General features: G+C 38.2%; 4 protein-coding genes across 6 annotated transcripts; 2 read left to right on the forward strand and 2 right to left on the reverse strand.

Moving 5' to 3' along the window:
• Positions 1 to 10,630: 10,630 nt before the first annotated feature.
• On the reverse strand, positions 10,631 to 12,010 carry LOC106352838 (protein SLOW GREEN 1, chloroplastic-like). Its single transcript, XM_013792480.3, has one exon. It carries the CDS (start codon positions 11,748 to 11,750, stop codon positions 10,764 to 10,766), a length of 987 nt encoding a protein of 328 aa, XP_013647934.2. The 5' UTR covers positions 11,751 to 12,010; the 3' UTR covers positions 10,631 to 10,763.
• Positions 12,011 to 15,083, reverse strand: LOC106352837 (serine/threonine-protein kinase AFC1). 3 transcript variants are annotated; one of them, XM_013792477.3, is made up of 13 exons: positions 14,885 to 15,083; positions 14,565 to 14,756; positions 14,267 to 14,441; positions 14,155 to 14,181; positions 13,927 to 14,080; positions 13,796 to 13,844; positions 13,605 to 13,719; positions 13,316 to 13,407; positions 13,033 to 13,189; positions 12,888 to 12,952; positions 12,707 to 12,804; positions 12,524 to 12,629; positions 12,011 to 12,442 (listed from the first exon to the last, which is right to left on the reverse strand). In XM_013792477.3, exons 2-13 carry the CDS (start codon positions 14,721 to 14,723, stop codon positions 12,248 to 12,250), a joined length of 1,392 nt encoding a protein of 463 aa, XP_013647931.2. In that variant the 5' UTR covers positions 14,724 to 14,756; positions 14,885 to 15,083; the 3' UTR covers positions 12,011 to 12,247. The 3 variants fall into 3 exon arrangements, with proteins under 3 accessions (XP_013647931.2, XP_013647932.2, XP_048592955.1); XM_013792478.3 differs by having other exon boundaries at positions 14,565 to 14,712; positions 14,885 to 15,070; XM_048736998.1 differs by lacking the exons at positions 13,605 to 13,719; positions 13,796 to 13,844; positions 14,885 to 15,083 and having other exon boundaries at positions 14,565 to 14,702.
• Positions 15,084 to 15,193: 110 nt separating this feature from the next.
• LOC106352839 (diaminopimelate epimerase, chloroplastic-like) lies at positions 15,194 to 17,597 on the forward strand. Its single transcript, XM_013792481.2, has 9 exons — positions 15,194 to 15,572; positions 15,653 to 15,820; positions 15,898 to 15,968; positions 16,058 to 16,115; positions 16,176 to 16,355; positions 16,444 to 16,528; positions 16,611 to 16,670; positions 16,750 to 16,823; positions 17,304 to 17,597. The coding sequence occupies exons 1-9, from the start codon at positions 15,285 to 15,287 to the stop codon at positions 17,418 to 17,420; spliced, it is 1,101 nt and encodes a 366-aa protein (XP_013647935.2). The 5' UTR covers positions 15,194 to 15,284; the 3' UTR covers positions 17,421 to 17,597.
• Positions 17,598 to 18,976: 1,379 nt separating this feature from the next.
• On the forward strand, positions 18,977 to 20,657 carry LOC106352840 (zinc finger protein ZAT18-like). Its single transcript, XM_013792482.3, has one exon. It carries the CDS (start codon positions 20,074 to 20,076, stop codon positions 20,578 to 20,580), a length of 507 nt encoding a protein of 168 aa, XP_013647936.2. The 5' UTR covers positions 18,977 to 20,073; the 3' UTR covers positions 20,581 to 20,657.
• The last annotated feature ends 9 nt before the right edge of the window (positions 20,658 to 20,666 follow it).

Here is a 20,666-nt window from a genome sequence, read left to right on the forward strand (position 1 = left end):
TCACTTGGGACAAGTTTCCTAATGTCCACCTCATACTGAGGTACAAGGAGCTTTATCTTCTCTGAATTCCACCCTGCTGCATTTGGGAGGATGAGATCAGCTACCAGCAGGTTCTGGTCTTCTCGGTTTGGGGGCCCTATAGGACAGCGCTGTTGTGACAAAGAGAGCCAGTTGTCTCTCCAAACACTGACAGATTTTCCATCTCCGATTACCCAACCAAGACCTTTTTTGAGGACTTCCCTTCCTGCTAAAATACCTCTCCAGCCGTGAGACGCTGACTTTGGGGCAGTGCACTGCAGGATGTTCTCTATTTTACAATACTTGTTCAGTAAGGTTTGTCCCAATAGAGAGTCAGGATTTTTTAACAGCCTCCAAGTGTGCTTTGCTAGCAGCGCGTCGTTAAAGATCTCAATCTCCTTGAAGCCAAGTCCTCCAGCGCCTTTAGGGAGAGTGAGTTTCTCCCATGAGACCCAACACATTTTCCTTATTCCCGGTTTCGCATCCCACCAGAAACGAGTAAGGATGGCTTGAATTTGCTTACACAGCGACTTAGGTAGCTTAAAGCAAGACATAGCATATGTTGGCATTGATGCTAAGACCGCTTTCAGCAGAACCATTTTACCAGCCCCCGATAAGTGTCTGGCCGTCCAGCTGTGAGACCGTTGTTTTATTCTGTCCACGATACTTGCAAAAATATCCCTTTTCCTTCGGCCGAAATGTTCTGGTAAACCCAAGTACTTGCCTATACCACCCTCATTTGCAATCTTCAGCTCACCTTTGACTCTATCTCTGATCGCTTGGTTAGTTTTGGAAGAAAAGGTGATCGCTGATTTTGATCGGTTGATGCATTGGCCTGAGGCAGCTTCGTACTTTTCCATGATCGAGAGTAGAGCCGCACAGCTAGAGGCATTCGACTTCCCGAAAAACATGGTATCATCAGCGAAGAGGAGGTGGTTTATTGGTGGACAGTTCCGAGCGACTTTGACTCCCGGTAGCGTCCCCTTACGCAACGCCTGCTGGCACAAACCGGAGAGGACCTCCGTACATAAAATGAAGAGGTACGGAGATAGCGGGTCGCCCTGTCGCAGACCTCTAGAAGGCATAACCTTTCCTTGCGGCCCACCGTTAATCAGAAATGAGTACGAGACAGTCGATACACATTCCATAATCCATGATATCCAGATTTCATGGAAACCCAACCTGGTTAGGACTTCACGAAGGAAGTTCCATTCGATCCTATCGTAAGCCTTGGTCATGTCCGTTTTGACCGCCATAGAGACATGTTTCTTTGCACCCGATTGCCGAAGAAAATGCAGAATCTCATGCGTGATTAACACGTTATCTGAAATCGCACGCCCCGGTACAAAGGCTGACTGCGATGGAGAGATGATGGAGTGTAGAAGCGGCTGCATTCTTTTGGACAGTATCTTGGGGATGATCTTATAATGGGTATTGCACAAAGCTATAGGCCGGTACTCCGAGACCCGTTTTGCACTGGAGATCTTTGGGATCAGCCGTAGATGGGTCTCGTTTTGTCTTGGGTTGAGGAGGCATGTTTCGAAAAAGCTTCGTATGTCACGATAGATGTCCTCGCCTATCACATCCCAAAAAGATTGATAAAAGCCCGCTGAGAATCCGTCTGGGCCAGGGGCTTTGTCGGGATGGATAGCAAAGACCGCAACTCGAACTTCCTCCATCTCCGGGATAGCTATGAGCTTTAGATTTTCCTCATCGGAAATCTTAGGGGAGAGTGCCTCAAAAACCACCTCTCTAGCTTCAGTGTTACCGGAAGAAAATAGTTTTTGGTAGAAGAGACCAAAAACATTGACAATCTGTTCCTCTTCATAAAAAGCTTGGCCCTCCTCGTTTTCAATAACCGAGAATTTATTCCTTGCTCTGCGTCCCCTAGTTACCGCATGGAAGAAACTTGAGTTTTTGTCGCCCTCATTTAACCATTGGATGCGGCTTCTCTGCCGCCAATAAGCCTCTTCTTCAGCATATGCCTTATTAAGCTCAGCTTGTAACTCAAGGATTCTTTCCTGATCTGGTACCGGGTCTGAAAGGGCCAACTCCAATAAGTTCTGTTGTAGCAACAGAGCTTCTTTATTCGTCTTTGCTTGAGCTTTAACCCATTCAACCAAGTTTCTTCTGATGGTACAGATCTTAGACAGGACAGAGTCCGAGTTTTGTCTCCAGGCGTTTTCCACCAAAGCTCTAATTTCTGGCTTTTCACTCAGGCTTCTATTGTAGCGAAAAATACCTTTTTTCTTTCTAAGGTTCTGATCAAAGTGTGTGAGTACCGGCCGGTGATCAGACCCCTCGAACCTTAGATACTCGCTTCTCGCCGCGGGAAACATTTCCATCCAGTCTACATTTGCCATCACTCGGTCCAAACGAGACTGAATGAAATGCGAATATCTAGTGCCTCTCCACGATAAGGAGTTCCCCGAGAATTGGAGATCCCAAAGGCCATTCTGAGAAACGAAGTTACGGAAAGATACAAAAGACCCTTCCCATCTCATCGGTCCTCCCACCTTTTCTGAGTTATTAAGCAACTCATTGAAATCACCCGTAAGCAGCCAGGCTTCGGTTCTTTGTGCACCAATGGTCGAGAGTTCCTCCCAAAATTTAGCTCTATTTTCGCGTTGGGGAACACCATAAATGTACGAGACAAAGAAGCTCTTATCATTGTAAGTGATGCTAGTATCAATTACATTTGCAGAAGCAAATAAGACATCAAGTTTGACATTGTCTTTCCAAGATAAGGCTAGTCCTCCACTAAGACCTTCTGGTGGAACCGTGAAGTGATTCGTAAATTCCGTGCCCTTGTACATTTGGAACACAGCTTCATCTTGTCGCTTTGTTTCCATGAGGAACATAACATCCGGGGAATCTTTTGATCGAAATTCCCTCAGACGACGAACTGTCAGGTCGCTCCCCATACCTTGACAGTTCCAGCTCATATTGACTAAGGAAGAGGTTTTGGCGCGGTCCGAAAATCCGCTCCCTTCCTCTTTGACGGTGGAATGATGTTTATACGAGGCTGTCCTGTTCCGGAATCTGTTCCATGCCTTCCTTTTGGGGCACCCGACGTGGTCGGTTTTCTTCGAGGCGAGTTCTGCGTCTTAGTCACTCTTCTCTTCTTCACGCTGGCCACTTGAACCGAACTTCTGAGGGTCCTCTTTTTAGTTTCTAGGGGCTTAGAAGCTTTTCCTTTCCCGGTGGGGGCTCCCATCACGGGTAGATCACCTGAAGGTTCCTTAAAGATTTCTTGAGCTAGGTCCTCTCTTGCTAACGGAGAGTCAACCATTGGACCTAGTCTGAGCGAGACATGAATCCTATCTTCACTCAGGGTCCTGATAGGAGATCTGTCCAAACTTCCTCCCTGATGCATCGCCAGTGGAGTCCCTTGGTGCTTAGAGGTCGATGCTTTGTTACTGCCTCCCGAGGGATGATTGGTGAGCGTGTCCTCCAAGTATTGAATCTCAACTTCCTGAAGTCTCCCTGAGGCAGAGTTTGCAACTCCATCCTGTAGGAGAGGAACCCTTTCAGACGGAAGTGATAAGCGCTCCAACGCAGGTCTTCTTTCTTGTGAAAGCAAGCTTCCCTCCCCTGATCTCTGCCTTGCTCCCGACGAAAAAGCTGGGTTGGAGATTGCTTCTCTTTGGGGGCATGGGGGTGGAGTATGGGACACTAGAGAGGGAGTAGTTTTAGCAGGCGTCGTGCTTCTTTGGCCTCCTGACACTGGGCGCCATTCATTTCTTGGTATAGAAGCGACACTTTTGGAGAAATTCCCCCTTCCAGAGCCAACGTCACTTTCTCTGGAGAAAGATAGTCTTTCACGAGCTGAGGGTCGAGACCCATGGTTTCTACTCAGAGGGGGATAGGCATTTTCATGCCTTTGAGCTTCTCTTCTGACTCCATAGTCGTAGTTAGAGTTAGAAGCACATCTCCAGGTTCCACCACGACGCTCATCTTTCTTCCATTCCTGAGAGGTTTCAGAGACACGTCCTGGGGCCTGGAGTTGGGTTCTATACCCTTTCCTTTCGTCTTTCCTTTTCCTGTCTGCTTCCAGTCTTTCCAGAGTACGGTTTTGGGAGATTCCCTTGGGGGTTTCTCTGTTTCCTCTGGAGATTCCTTTAGCTTTTGCTGTGGGACAGTCATCCACTTCATGGGTCAAGGAGAGGCAGTAGAAGCAGTGTTTTTCCAGCTTTTCAAATTCAAGTTCGACTTGCTTTATCTCTCCTGCCATGCTGATGTCAAGCTTAGTTTCTAGTGGTTTCAGGCCATTAATCATGACCCGAACACGGCCTTTCTCGACATCAAAATCCTCCACTGGTCCTAGCTCCTTTCCAATGGCTCGTAAAGCTTCTTCCGTCCAGTAGTGGAGAGGTATGCCATGGATAGTAATCCAGAATGGGATGAGCGCCGGGAAGTTATCAGAAATAATAGGTTCCCACCTCTGTAATATCAACATCCATCTCTTAAAGTGAAAGGGGGCTTTTGAGAGGATGTGTTGGAGGTCTTGTTCTGTCTCAAACTTGAACTGAAAGAGATTAGGGCCTAGAACTTTTCCAGAGAGACGACCCTGCACATGCCAGTGCTGGAGAAAGAAGTCAACAAGTGCTCCTGTTTTTTGAATTGCCGGGTTGGTTACTCTGCCTATGAGCGTTAGCTTGTGCTCTTCAATCAGGGCATTGTTGTTTGAATCCGGGATTCTAACCGGTGGTCTGCGTACCGGTCTTGGATCTTGAGAGATCCACTTTCCTTTGTCTCCTCTCGACAGCCTGTGAGCCATAAATACTGTGGAGAGATGAGAGCTGGCAATAAATAACCGTAGTAAATGCCTCAACGGTATAGATCCCACGCTTAGGGTAAGAAAACCTCAGTGACAAGGTAAGACTGCACACGACAGTAAAAGAAGTAAATGGTGGAGAACAATCTTTAACCTCTCCAACCCAAACAGGGTGAAAAGCATCGTTTTGTTTTCACCACCCCCTTTGACATTTACCAGATCTACGTCTTAATCCTCATTAGATGACCAAACGGAGACCGTAGAGTAATCTTCCGAGCTGCAGAGGATATGGGACCAGAAGATGAGATATCTCCGGTCACCGTTCCGGCGAGCTGTCTCTGTCAGGTGGTGGCTTTTTGGAGGGGAGCGGAGGTTTTTACGTAAGATCCGGTGGGTAAAACAAAGTCAACTTTGAGCAGTAGTTTCTCGAGCCTTGTGCCTGGGAGCGTTTTTTTATGTCAGTTTATTTTTCTTAGAAAACTCCAATTGAACATAAAAATATCCTCTAAATTTCACACTAAAATAGAGTAACTCTATTATAGAGTTAAATTTGCTCTAATGATTCACTCTATAATAGAATTACTCTATAATAGAGTGAAATATAGAATAAAGTTGATTTTTCACTATATATTCTATTTTAGTGTGAAATATAGAATAAATTTTTGTGTACCATTGAAATGATATAAATAAAGAAAACAAAACGGTATTCTTCATAAAAAACTTGGCCATCTCTATTCTATAAGTTCGTCAAAGTATTCGTAAAACAAGTACAAAATAAAAAAGTTCAGAATCTGTCATAGTATAATTTATTGACTGTTTTGAGAAAACGTTGTTGATAAAAATCAATGTTTAGGGTGTAACCTAAGAACAGCTCAGCTGCACGGAAAACCTAAGATTCTGTTAGTAAACCAGTACTCGCAAGTCAATAAAGTATCGCAGTAAATAATCCATCTTAAATATGTAAGCAAGTCGTAATATCTAATTATGAAAAAGTTTTCAGGCGTAGAAAAAGCAATTAAAATTAAACGGTAACAAGAAAAACGGTAACAAAAGACGAGAAAAAGAAAAGTAAAGCAGATTCCTTGACCTATGTGATAATCGCTGATCGTTAACACTATTATAGCGGTTAATGCTTTCGATCATGTTAGTTATGGTCAGCTAGAAAATATAGTAAGGTAAGAAATAAACTGAACCATATACTCCAGAGAAAAATTGTTAATCAAAACAAAAGATATAGGACTTGGCAAAAAAAAATAGGACTAGAGTTTTGATGAGATTCACATTAAAATAACATTTTAGTAATTTTCGATTACGTTTACTGTACATAGATAACATTTTTATTTATGTCACGTCACGGAATTTGTCTTTGCTTATTAATGTCAAACGTCCATCCTCAATGAAAAGAACAAGACAAACATAATCTGCTAAATGTGACAAACATAATCTGTTCTTTTCGAACACTCAGAATCTTGTTAGATTTTGTTGTATGTAACTATTATGCTAGAATCTTTACACAAATCAAGTTAATGGCATGAGAATAAATTAGCAAAATATGTGAAAATTGGATAAAGGAAATCTATTACATTATATACTTTGAAATTCCTAATCGCTTTACTCATAAACGTCTCTAACGGCAGTTATGGGTTTATAGTGATGTGTTTCTTCCAACGATTATATTTCTCCAGTTTCTAGTGATATATTTTTCCGCCGATCTAAAATCCAAGAATATCAAGCTAACAAAGAAGAGAAGAATCGGTGTATAAAAGAAGCAATGAAACGGTGCAAGAGAAAATGTTCGTAAATATTAAATGATTTGGGAATTTCTTCAGTGAATTAAGGCTTTTTCAGTTAAAAAAAAAGAAAAGAAATAACGCTTTCGTATCGAGAGCAGAGTGTAACTAAATTCACTTCTTTATATTTTGTTGTTGTATTTATGTATTTGTTGTACTTATTTATGTATGTATATGTTTGTACAGATGATCTTACCTAACGCTACTATAGTCCCGTTGTACCAACTTTTGCATCTGAATTCATATCAAGAAACGAAGTTGATGTTAAAAGAATAAACTTCAGTGTGGTTTAATTTGTTTTTTCTTTTACTTTCAAATAGCAGTAAAATATCGTATCTGAAAATTCTGTAAAAATGTTTTGGAAATAGAAATTATTTTTAAATTTTTTATCTTTAAACAGTCATTTATTTCTGTCTTGTCCATGTTTTCAGTGAGAATGCCAATACTTATATGTTAATCTTAGTATTTTTAGTTGACAAAAAAATACCAATATTTATAAATTAACTACAAATCAACTAGCTTGCTACTCACTGAAGAGACTAAACCTTTTTTTACAAGACTGAACTTTGAATACTAAGGGGGGTTAATATATTACAAATCAATATTTTTACACCAAAAATTCAAAATAATTAAACGAAAGTAACTAAGTTGGTGCATTGGTACGTGGTAGCCTGGTACGTTACCATTACTCCAATGGTCGCTTTAGATTACAAGGGTTTTACATTATATACTATAAGTTTAGTCATTCGCTGAAGTCTCATATACTTTTAGCTTAGATGACATATGTGTCGTGGTTATATTGTCTACCGTAAAGTCGTAGTTTGTAAGATGTTACAATATTATTTTGGGTGATGATGTAATAGCTGACAGAAAAAAGTTTAACGTGGTTTGATGTTGTTATAATAACAGCTTAATGATTCAGATGCATCCCGAATAATATCTAATATCAATAAAAGAGAAGTACGTCGTTTTACTAAAATCCAAGCTACTAAATTTGTTATGAGAGTGGAAGTGAACCAAACCATTGTGAAAAAGTTGAAGAAAAGGCGGAGAGAAGGAAGACGACAATGTGATTAATTACTTGTTCAGCTTAATTTTTTATTTTATAAAATTTTAAACATTAATCTCAAATCTCCACCTCTTAACTCTAAACCTTAAAATTTGGATTAGTTAACTCTAGAAATATAAGTGTATATTTACCTCTTTAATGAAATATTTTGGTCATTTTGATCCTTAAAGTCTATATTTGTGGCAAAAATATTTTTAGTGTTATTCTAAAGTCTTTCTTTTAAATTTATATTAACAAATATATATACTAGATTTTCTATTTCAACTTTTAAAAAAAATATTATGACATTATCACTAAGCAAACAAATTTTAATTTCTAAATGTATTAATATATTTATTTTACATTACTTTTCTATCAAAATCACTCTATTTTTTCTATCAAATATGCATTCATCCCGCAACCACAGTTGAACCGTACTGTACTTTAGTTTTGCAGTGTTTATATTATCAAAACCGTGTTTACCATTAAGACCCTAAATCTACAATGGTTAGGACCATATATACATGTTATAAAACGAAATAATATTTTATTAAGTGGTTGACATAGGATAAGAATAGTGGTTTGAAAACCAATTTTCTACACAAAAGTATCTCCAACCAATTTCTATATTTTGCTTCTATAATAGCATTTAAAAACAAAATTATTCCATTTCAGCTCCATTTTTTCCTCTAAAATAGTATTTTTTTTTCTATCTATAAAAGAAGAAATAACATTCCTCTAGTTTTAATTTATATGTATGGATTGCTATTTTAGAGAAATACATTAGAGCAAAACACATCTCTATTATAGTAAAAATAGCACAATACATTAGAGATAGTCTATAAACAAAAATATAATATACCATTTTTACGATTCTAGCTTCATCAATTTGTAAAAAGATAATATTAACCACTTCTAATTTTATCTGATTTAACATAATTTTAATTTGAGTTTATCTAAGTTTAATAAAATTTGATAAAATTTGCATTTTAAAATATAATGTTTTTGGATAAATTTTGTTTTTCCGTTAAACATCAAACCTATAACTTTAATATATTTGTAAGTAAATTACTTAGAATTTTATTAATAATAATATTATATTATTCAATTTAATTGTGATATGAGTTATTACTATACTTCATAAAAAGTTTAATTTATAAAAGTAAAGTTACAAATGTTACAATTTAACTTGCTATTGTGTCACAATTTTTAAAAATAAAAATTGTCCTTTTTATGAGAATAAATGTTGTAATAACACATCAACAAATTTGAGGACGTCACTTTGTTCACAGAATCCTACGGTTGAATACTATGAAAAATCATACACCTAATTTTTTTTCTAGTATTCTAGCCTTACACAAGTGGTTCAGACTAGTCACGTGTTGCCTCGTGTCAGTCTCATGTCTTTAGTGATGCCGAAATATTAATTTTTCAGTGATCGGGATTCAAACCCTGGTAGTTTCACCGTATTAGACTTTTACCCTCAAGTTAATCACCACCAAAACACAGGTCTTGCTTCACTTAAAAGTTATTGTCTATTTAGTTTTTTGTTAACCGAAACATTTCAATCAATGTTCAGACAACCAAATGAATCAATCATTTGACTAATTTCTCTATCGGTTGATGGGATTGTGGGGACCTAACCTAGGCAAAAAATCAAGCACGAACATGGGCTATTGAACATAGCATTTATAAACTTCAACTACAGAAAAAGATGAAGAAGATCATCGTTTGTGATTGTCAAAAATGTGGTCCAGATATGACAACTTCATAGAGGAAGGAGATCTCTCTCATACTTATGACTCATTTATAAATCACGACTTGGCCATTCGAGGCATATTACCTGATCATTATCCACAACCAATAGATTCAAGCAATAAAAGCATTAGAGTTTCAGTTTGATAGTAAAAACACTGATTTTGAAACATTGTAGTTTATGATTTAAATACATGTTAGTTTTTCATAGGATTGAGCACAGTGGCGGAGCTAGCATCACATTTTAGATGAGTCATTTACTAAACTAATTATGTAAAATTGTTAAGAAGATATTAAAGTGGGTCAAAAGAAAGAATTAGTCTTGAGTTATGGGGGTCAAACTAAAGGTTTTTAACCAAATATTCTGAAAACTACCTAAAATATATAAGTGAAATTCATGTTTTATAAAAATCACAGGGTCAGCCGACCCCCTCCCACCCACATAGCTCCGCCACTGATTGAGCATTCTACTCTCACCAAACCCGAATCAGAACAGATCAAAAATTATAGGTTCTGTTCGGTCAAGTCTAAAATAAAATACCTATTAGGTAAAAAAATTTACATACAGATCTTGTTTCAGGTCTATGTCCTACCCAAGATCCTATCAAATATTTGAAATACTCAAAATTTCCTGTATAGATTAGTTATGTTTGAGTATTATAGTATATTTTTGATATTACGAATATTTTTTATGTTTCAGATTAAAGTTTGCGGACATGGTCTCAAGTTTAGGGTAAAATTTTATATTTTCAGAAATTCAATTCGGGTAAATATCTTTGTAGTTTCGACAGATTTTGGATTAAATTTGGGGTATTTGAATATTTTTAGCTATTTTCATGTTTTTTGGATACAATTAGAACAAGAGATTCGGATACTGTTTGAACAAACATTCCAATGATCCCAAAGTTACATGTGTGTTGATGGACTAGTAACAACATGCAACCATAAAGAAAATAAGACGACGAAAGAGTTAGAACCTCTGGTCTAGGATTCACACATCATCTCAGCTTCTCTTCTCCACTCATTGGAAGATTTGAGCGTCCCAGATGAAACGAGCGACTAGTCTTATGTCACAGATCATTTGTGTGTGCCATTAGCCAAGTAATTTTGTTTCTTTTCCACCTAATGAACAATGCCTAAGCATCATCTAGACTAAGTGTCAAGTAAATTAATTTTGCCAACTAGTTTTGTTTCTTTTCAAGATAATGAACAATGATGTATCTAAGCATCGTCTAGACCATGTGCACAAGAGATTGTGATTCAAATCCAAGTGTTCAACTTATGATCCTTGTAAAAACCAACTAAACAAACATCTACGAGAAAGCATCAAAATCAACTAAACATTATTCATCTCAATATGATCCACCAAAACAAATCAACTCTCTGATCCAGCCATCTCGCGCTGCGTCTTCTCTGAGAAAAGCTTGGAAGCAATCAAATTATCCATGAAATACTCTCTGTAAGGATGATTCTCAGGCACAAGTTCTCTAAACTTATCAAACTGTTCCTCTGCTTTGTCTTTCTTCTTCAGCAACGTGTATATAACACCTTGACAGAGATACGGTCTGAAATCTCCTGGCTCTTCTTTCACAAGCTCTCGATAAAGCTTCAATGCTTCACTATGCTTCCCTTCAATAACCCGAATCTGCGCCAAAAGAAGCTTAAAATCTCGAAAATCGTTGTGATTATTCTCCTCCTTGCATCTCAGCATCGCATCTTCGATCCTACTCTCCACATCTTTCAAGTCCAGTCCTGCATCTGAGTAAGCCATGACCAAGCCGTGATAAGCTTCGACGCGAAGAGGGTCCTTAGCAAGAATCTCTTCGAATGAAGCTGTAGCTGAGTCTATCTCTCCACTGTATGTAAAGATGTTAGCTTTAAGGACAGGCCATTCTGGTTCTTCTGGTTCTAGTTTGATCAAACGGTCGACTACTTCTACCGCTTCTGTGAGTTTTCGAGATCTGATCTTTACCTCCATTAAGGAACGAAGAGAGTCTACGTCAGGAGGGTGAGTTGCTAAATGCTCTTCAAGCGCTCTCTCCTCTTCTTCCAAGGTCATGTGTTCTTTGCTTTCCGTTGACGGAGGAGGCGCGACGGGAGCTGCAATCGCCGGAGGTTTGAGCCGGAGGTTGACGAAGAGGAGGGCGGCGGCGGTTGTTAGAGTGATGCATGTGGACTTGAAGAGGCGGAAAGGTGTGGACTTGTGGAGAGGGGTGATAGGGTTTTGGGATTTGGAGGAGGAAGCTTTGATTGGAGTGTGTTTGAAAGAGGAGTTTGGTCGGATTAATGGTCTGAAGGGGGGAAATGATGGGTGTTTCGGGAAGGAAAGGTGAAATGGCTGTAATCTTCCCAGAGACTCCATTATCGAGATAAACCTTGTCCCTTCAAAACCCTATTCAGTAAGGAGATAGCTGAGGAAGAAGATGATGAAGCTTTTCCATCAGTAATACGCCACCGTTTTATCTTTCGTGGGCCTCAGTTTCCCGCTGAACGGATCCATACGGGCCCTAATATAGGTTTCGATCGGATACGTGTTTGGATCTCTTTCTGTACTACAACTTGTATAAAGAGTTGTTGATAGTTGTCGTATTCAATCACCAGCCATCATGAAGCTGCATAATATGCAAGATGAACACACTGTCACACTAAAGTAACTGTAATAACTCTTTTCAAACAGCCACAGAACGACAACCTTGGTCGTGGTCGGAAGATGAACACAAGAAACAAACACAACAAAAGACTGAAAAAAACAAGCAAGGGACATGCCTTTCACTCTTTCTTTTCATTTCTATACATGAAAATATGCAAGGAAACTGCAGATTTTTATGCAAACATTAATCTGCAGTTTCTTCTTCCTTTTTAGTTTTTGTGGTTATATAAAAATGGATGAGGGTTTTGGATAAAGGGAATACTTTGTTCCCGGCTTCTAGTGAAGAAGGGATGGTTCAGTGCTTCCCTTGCCTTGAGCCTCTCCGTTGGATCATATCTAAGCAGCCCTAGTAACAGATCTATCAGATCACCCGCCGAGTGATCCACGTGCTGCATTATCAGATTCTGCAAAAACAATGGTGTCGCTAATTTTCAATATTGCAGAGCAGCCAATGTCAAGTCCGAAGTTACTGACAGATTATTTACCGGTAACCGGGGAAGTTTCCACACTGCTTTTAAGCTGTCTCTTGACGTCGCACCTTCAGGCCAATCTAACTTTGCGCCTCGCCTGAAGTATCTGTCAGAGCGCCGGCTGCAAGAACAATTTTGATTTTGATATAATAAACTAACGGTTTTCAATTTCATTCTGGATGAACTTCTTGTTCTTACTCGGCTCTCAGCACCATATGAGGCGGTAATGGTCCTAGGACCCTTTCCATCATGGCCAAATGCTCCAAGTTTTCATGCGTTTGGAAAAGCGCCTCTCCCTACAAGAATTTATTCACAAGGAACATCTATTGAGATATGAATACTGGTGTACAGAATAACATGAGGAGAGAAAGTTACTCACCGAACAAAGTTCAACAAGTATGCAACCGATACTCCACAGGTCACATGGATAGTTCCATCCAACCCCTGCGATAATGTTTCAATATATTAACTATCGACAGCTATGCAAACAAAATATTATCTACACAGATGTGTTAAAAGTTTACCTAGGATAACTTCTGGTGCGCGGTAATGCCTTGTGGATACGATATGGTTATGGTCTTGATGTTCAAGCGTTGTACTTCCAAAATCAATGAGCTTGATGGCACTTGACTTTGGCAGATTCTTGAAGTATGAACCGTCTCTCGTGGGTCGTGATAGAAACTAGATTTTCATGAGCACAAAGGAAACAAAGTCAACCAAATTGAGTTATACAAGTTCCTTCATGAATCCATATCACATAAGCCATGAACCTAGATGCGTTTAGCTTGGAGATGATTGAATACTCACCTTATAATCAGGTATTTTGATATATTCAGACGACACCAGAAGAATGTTCTCCGGCTTCAAATCTGTGTGAATCAGCCGCAAGTCGTGCATATCTGTCAGAAGAATGAACAAAGTCTGAATACATTGGTAAACAGAAGTCTCAAAACATAGCGTCGGAGCAATTTGGATTAAGGAATAACTAGCTACTACTAATGCCTAAGTCTTGTATCAAAAAGTTTCAGAAAGTAAAATGATTCATGGCACTAATGGACAACTATATAGAAGAATGGGTAAAGAATAGTCCACACACATGCTACAGACTCCAAAAGTTGTCGGCCAAGCTCCCGAACAAGGTCAATAGGAAATGAACGGTAACTATTTTTGCGGAGAAAGTCATATAAGCTCGGTCCAAGCTTCTCAAATACCTGTTGAAACCATTTAAACCCATCCGCAAGTTCTTTTGATCTCAAACTTATCAAACAAAAGGTAACAAGTACTTACAATACAAATATGATTACGATAGTCAAACCAATTCCGTATTTGCACACAACTGCAATGAACGGAAGAGCTTATACCAAAATGCAATAAAGTACTAACCACGAATTATAGAAAGAGGAAAGAAATATCCTTACCGAGAACCACCAACATCATGCCTTGAAAGCCTTTGCAGCACGTCAATTTCAATCATGGCAGCTTCACGATACTTGGGTACGGACCGTATAACTTTGATCGCCACAGCTTCTTTGTGTTTATCATCAAAACATTCCAGTACTTGTCCAAATGTACCTGCAAGCAATACAATCCATTTGATGATGAAATTACTAAGAAGAAAAAACATATACCCAGAGAGGTAAACTAACCTTCACCCATTTTGCTGAGAATTTGATCTGCAATCACAACAGAAGAGGGGCAGTTAACCTCCATCCATGGATAGGGTTGATGATGAAACAGATAAGATGACGAAAGACTCACATCGTGGAGTTAAAGTATCTCCAACCACAAAGGAAAAGTGGCCGTCTTTATCATCAGGTCTCCAGGGAGGAGAGCCCTGACGAGGAAGGCCGTTAAAAAACATGTTTGGGTAACCAAAACTGGGAACTACTCCACTCGCAAACTCAGGACCATAGTACAACGGAGGATGAAATACCTGAAAAGAAGATGTAAAAGACTTAGCTCTCGAGCAAACACAAAAAAAAAGATGGAAACTTTTTAAGCAGTCCCAATTGAGTAAAAGAATAGCTTTTTGATATATATGTGGACAAGTCGTTACCGAGGATGGTGGAGGAAGAGGAGGAGGAGCATCCCAAGCTAACCGAGGCCGTTTCCTCGGACGCTTATCGACGTTCCTATGTGGGAACTCAACGTTCCTCCGAGTTTCCAAGATCATGGCGATCGAGCTAGCTTTCTCACGATGCACACTGCTTTGCATTAATGGGTTATTATTATAATTGCAAATCCTGAGCTGAAATCAAAAACCCAAGGGATGATTGTGGATGAATTCGAATCGAATTAAGGAGATTAGATTCTGAAATTCGAAAACCCTAAATAATCTATAAAAAAAGCATAAAGTAATGCAGCAAAGAAACTAACCGTAAATCTCTATCTCTCTCAAAGATTGAATCTACGGGAGTTTAGATCGGAGATACGGAATGATCTTCACTCAATTGTAGCTGGCGAATCAAAAATCTCAGGGGAAAATATTTGACAGCGACAGAGACTGAAACGAAATGATGAGAGAGAGAAGGAAGAGGTAGGAGACGGCGAAGGAGAGAGAGAGATGGGCTTTACAAAGTTTTCAGTGGGCTTCTGTTACCGGGCCTTTAAAAAAAATATCTGACTTACAAAAACGACATGAAGTTTATGATGTCCAAGTAAAGAGACAACGCAGAGTTTAGTCATCAAACGTCAAAACATCACGATGTTCTCTTCAAATACTCCCAATAAGGAGTAAGTTGCAACAGAGAGAGAGAGAAAAAAGTCAGAAGCAACAATGGAGATAGCCGCCGTTAACACCGTCTCCGTCGCGCCGCAAACGCGCCTACTCTCAAACACCTTCTCCAGGAAGCTAGGTTCCGTCTCTTCTCTTTCTCTCCGTTCCATCGAGAGAGAACATCGCGTTGGGAGCGCTAGGCTTCGCGTGTCTGCAGCCTCCTCCTCCTCCTCAATGGACGCCGTCACCGCCGAGAAAATAACGCCGGCGAGTTTTCTCGAGAACAGAGAGTCCAAAAAAGTTCTCCATTTCGTGAAGTATCACGGTCTCGGCAATGACTTCATTTTGGTAACTTTAGTTTCCGTCAATACACGGTTCCAATCCCAATGCACGGTTTCAAAAGATGAAGACTTTTCTTTTCTTGTCAGGTGGATAACAGAGACTCATCGGAACCTAAGATCACTCAAGAGCAGGCGGCGAAGCTCTGCGATCGGAACTTCGGTGTTGGTGCTGATGGAGTTATCTTTGCAATGCCGGGAGTCAATGGTGCTGATTACACAATGAGGATATTCAATTCAGATGGAAGTGAACCAGAGGTGGGCCTTTTTTGCGATAAGATATGTTTTTGAGTGAGTTCTTGAAAGTCAACGGCTTTTTGGTTTTGTTATTGTAGATGTGTGGTAATGGAGTTAGATGCTTTGCAAGGTTCATTGCTGAGCTTGAGAACTTGCAGGGGAAGCATAGGTATCTTTTTTATCTGTATCGCAGAAACATGTTCTGACCATTAGTCATACTTGCTTGCTATTAATCTCTCTGATGTCTTTTTTGGGTAGTTTTACAATGCATACCGGAGCTGGCCTGATTGTTCCTGAAATTCAAGATGATGGACAGGTAAAATCATTTGGATGATGGGCTCTTTATCTCGTTGTTTACTGGATTGTGATTGAACAGGTTAAGGTTGACATGGGGATACCGATTCTAAAAGCACAAGATGTGCCCACCAAGTTGCCTGGGACCAAAGGTGAAGCTGTTGTTCAGGCGGAACTAGTTGTTGATGGAGTCACCTGGAATGTGACTTGTGTTAGTATGGGCAATCCTCACTGTATCACGTTTGGTACAAAGGGTGGACCGGTGCGTTGGTTTGCGTTCCTAGACTCTTATTATTCTTCGACGTATGGAGTTTCTCACCGTTTGTAATTTTACTCTTGTGTCAAACCAGAATCTGAAGGTTGATGATTTAAACTTGCAAGAGATTGGTCCAAAGTTTGAGCATCATGAAATGTTTCCAGCTCGAACTAACACAGGTTTGTGGAGATTAATTCTCTATCGTATCTTGAGTTTATATCTCTTACGGTTGTCTTACAATTCTTTGCGTTTTATCTGCAGAGTTTGTGGAAGTTTTGTCACGTTCTCATTTGAAAATGCGTGTCTGGGAGCGCGGAGCAGGTCACCTAATCGTTCAAACTAACTTCTCTGTCAAATTATCAGCACTCTATGTTTCCTTAAAAGCTTAAACATACTGCAGGAGCAACTTTGGCATGTGGAACTGGAGCTTGCGCTCTGGTTGTTGCAGCAGTCCTTGAAGGTCGAGCCAACAGGGTAAGTTTCGAATTTTAGAACTAAAAGAACTGGATACCAGTTTCATAATTTGATAATATGATCAGATTATACAGTAGTATGCAGCTCCTAGTCTTCCATATAATATATACATGAAATGAAGCATGATAGTTTAGAGAAACCGACGTTGTGCTAGATAAACTGATTGGTTTTCCTTTTTGTATGCACATTTGAGTTTAAATAAGCTTCACAGTTCACACATGTGAATTGTGAAGTAGCGGGGAGGGAGTTTGTTTTCTTAATCATAGGTTTAGCCGAGGGGACAAGGGTTATACACCGTGTTGGGATCCTTTCCGGATCTTTTGGCAAGAGTTGATCTCTTGTGGGAGAAAGAACCTTGTATTCCTTTTGTTATATCTATCAGTAAAGAGTTATGCGTTCTTAATCTTTTTGGGATCACGAGCTGAGATTTGCTGCATGGGATATGTAACCTCGAGCTTTGTATTGGTCATGGTGAAACAGAAATGCACGGTGGATCTGCCGGGCGGACCACTGGAGATAGAGTGGAGGCAGGAGGACAACCATATCTACATGACGGGTCCTGCGGAAGCTGTCTTCTACGGATCAGCACTGCTCTAAGTGTTCACGGTCATTGACTTGTCTCTCACCCTTGTTAAGACTTAAGATTGTGTTTCATTGGAACTGATTCATGGATATTGTTTATGTACTTGTGTTGTTTTCGGGGTTTCAGAGTAAAATTCCAAACCTTCTGAGTATGTGCGTTTATGTTCATAGATTTAAAACACTGTTCTCTCACTCACTCTGCTTACCGGTAAGGTTAAACTTGTACATGTGCAGACTATTATCAAAAGTCATAAGCGATGCCACTGGATCGAGATCAAGTTTTAATGTTTATTAATTAAGTTATTACAAACTATAAAAATCTTGCATAGACGATTTCTATAATCAACAATTTTTACTAATTTTATGAAAATTCACGTCTAATTGTGCTACTTTATAACGTTTTTTTACTAAATTCATGCATCACAACACTTTTTGTACTATGGTGAAGATGTTTTGTAAGTTTTTTTTCATTGATTTACAAATTGGCGCACTCACTCATGATATGGAAACTTTTATTCAAACCACTGAAATAAAAACACTTCCACATCATTTATCTATGGGCAATTGTCAATAATAGCACCTTTTGAAGTTTATGTCACAAAAAGAGCACTAGAAGGAGAAAGTCACAAAAATGACATTCATTAAAGGGTAAAATGTCCCTAATATCCTTGGTTTAAATTAAATAAACAAACAAAAATAAATAAAAAAATAAAAAAAAAAATAAAAAATTAAAAAAAAAATAAAAAAATAAAAAAAAATAAAAAAATTAAAAAAATTAAAAAAAAATTTATAGTTTCAGATTATATGTTTTCAGATTCGAAATTTTTATAATTTTTTTTAAAAAAAAATTTTGAATTTTTTTTTATTTTTTTTTCAAATTTTCTTTTTATAGTTTAAAAATAATTTTTGAAACTGTTTTATAAATTTTTATTTTTTATTTTAGTATTTATTTTTTATAAAATTTTAAACCCTAATTCCAAAACCCCACCCCCTTAACTCTAAACCCTAAGGTTTGGATTAATTAACCCAAGGGTATAAGTGTATATTTACCTCTTTAATGAAACCTATTTTTGTGACTTTGAGCCTTGAGTGCTACTTTGGGAACAAAAACTTGGTTTGGTGCTATCCTAGTCTTTTTCTCTTTATCTATTGTATTGTATTTAAGTTATATTTTCATAAAATAGATCATATATAAAGTTAAAATTCAATATCTATGGCTTATTTGAAAAAAAAATATATTTTAAGGTAAATCAGTTATCTAAACAAAATTTAATGTTTTAAAAAATTGTTGCATCATTTAAAGCAGAGAAAGGTGTAGATAGGTCTCTCAATATCTGTATTTAGATCCAAAACAAATACGAGTCGCATCGTACTAAATCCAATTGAGACAAAATCACCGAATTTCTGACAACAAAATCTTGGATATATGTTTCGTGTAAACGTAAACTATCTACTTGAAAGCTTATTTATTACAGTGATGCTGATAGTGATACATAAAGAAAAAGAGGTCAGTAATACCAAATGCTAATGCGGAGAGCAAAAACAAATACCTATTAGAAGTTGGAATTAATCTGTGAGTGGATTATAACAAAACGTGAGCTATCTACAAATGTCTCGTTTGTCCAAATAAAAATCCAGTTGACTTTCAAATTTCAACTCTTAAGTCTAAAAGTCTTCCATCATCTTAATCCTGTTTAGCCGCTGCCAATGCCATGATTCCATCACTGATGACGATATTTACGCATGCATGCATGCAGTGTAGACTTCCAATACGTAATACATTATACATATAATGTATAGTCTATAGATTCCGCGTTCAAAGAGTGTGTAGCCGAAGAGTATAGTTGTCTTTTTTCTTTTTTTTTGAACACCGCCGAAGAGTAGTTGTCAGATTTTGATTTTTGGAGAATGCAGTCATTTGACTTTTCGTTTTACTTTACAAAAGTAAATACCAACGTGCTCATTTAGGTGCAGAGTCAATAAAAAAAATAACGTGTTTGCTTACTAATTTGGAAGCCAACAACATAACAATGTGCAACTAACTAATGTATATGTGGAAACAGCTTTAGACCAGCTGTTTTATTTAGAGTTCATTTAATATTCTTACAGCAAAAGATCTGTAATTCAGTTGTGATAAAATGCGAGTTAATATTAATTACGTAAAGTAATTGATTCTTCATAAACATGATTCTTCATATCAAAATTACCGATTAGAAACAAGTAGATTTGGATGTAAGTAGAACTGCCAACATGATTCTTCATAAAAAAATTACCGATTATAAAACTATCTATAATTTGAATTTAAGATTAGTTGTTTATAAAAACAAAAAACAAAAAACAAAAGATTATTTGTTTATTATCTTTTGGACGCAATTTCTGATTAATAAATGAAATCAAAATGTGCCTAGTAGCGAATAGATTTAACATGTTGTCCTTAGTCAAACCAGTAATGCTGCTTAATTTATTTGAATAGGAGTTTAAACGACTTTTTGGGGTCCAATACGAAAGTTACAATCTCTGAAACGTTCTTTGTTTTGCTTATAAAAGACTTTCTAATCTTCGTTACTAAGATTCTCTTACAACTGTTAATAGGTAAACCAACCAAAACCTAAATCACTCGTTCTATCTTGGTTTTTCTCTTCTCAAGACATAATCAACCGAAAATAACATGAAGAGAGACCGGTCCGACTACGAAGAATCCATCACAGATTTAGACATAGTAAAAAGTCTCATGATGTTATCTCAGAGTTTCGTGGTCAAGCAAATCGAGGTACAGCAATCAACCCGAAGCAGAACCAATGATAACCAATTCGAGTGCAAAACCTGTAATCGAAAATTTGATTCGTTCCAAGCTCTAGGAGGTCACAGAGCCAGCCACAAGAAACCTAAGCTGAGTATTGACCAAGAACAAGTTAAGCATCGTTACAATGAGAATGCTGCGCATAAGTGTTCAATCTGCGGTCAAATGTTTGGGACAGGTCAAGCTTTAGGAGGTCACATGAGAAAGCACAGGGAGAGCATGAGAACCGAACAACCGGTTGTCTCGTCTACGGTTTATCCGGTTTTGAACCGATGTAATACCAGCAAGTGCTTGGATTTGAATCTAACTCCATTGGAGAATGATCTTGTATATGTGTTTGGGAAGAATTTGGCTGATTTTAAGTTTGTAAACTAGTTTTTATTTGTGCATATCACTTAGGATTTGTAATTTAGTTGTAATTTCTCTTGTCAAACATTACTTTCATTCTTTTATATGTCATC

This window comes from Brassica napus, chromosome A7 (assembly GCF_020379485.1).
Source record: "Brassica napus cultivar Da-Ae chromosome A7, Da-Ae, whole genome shotgun sequence".
In the NCBI taxonomy this organism is placed as follows: Eukaryota; Viridiplantae; Streptophyta; class Magnoliopsida; order Brassicales; family Brassicaceae; genus Brassica; species Brassica napus.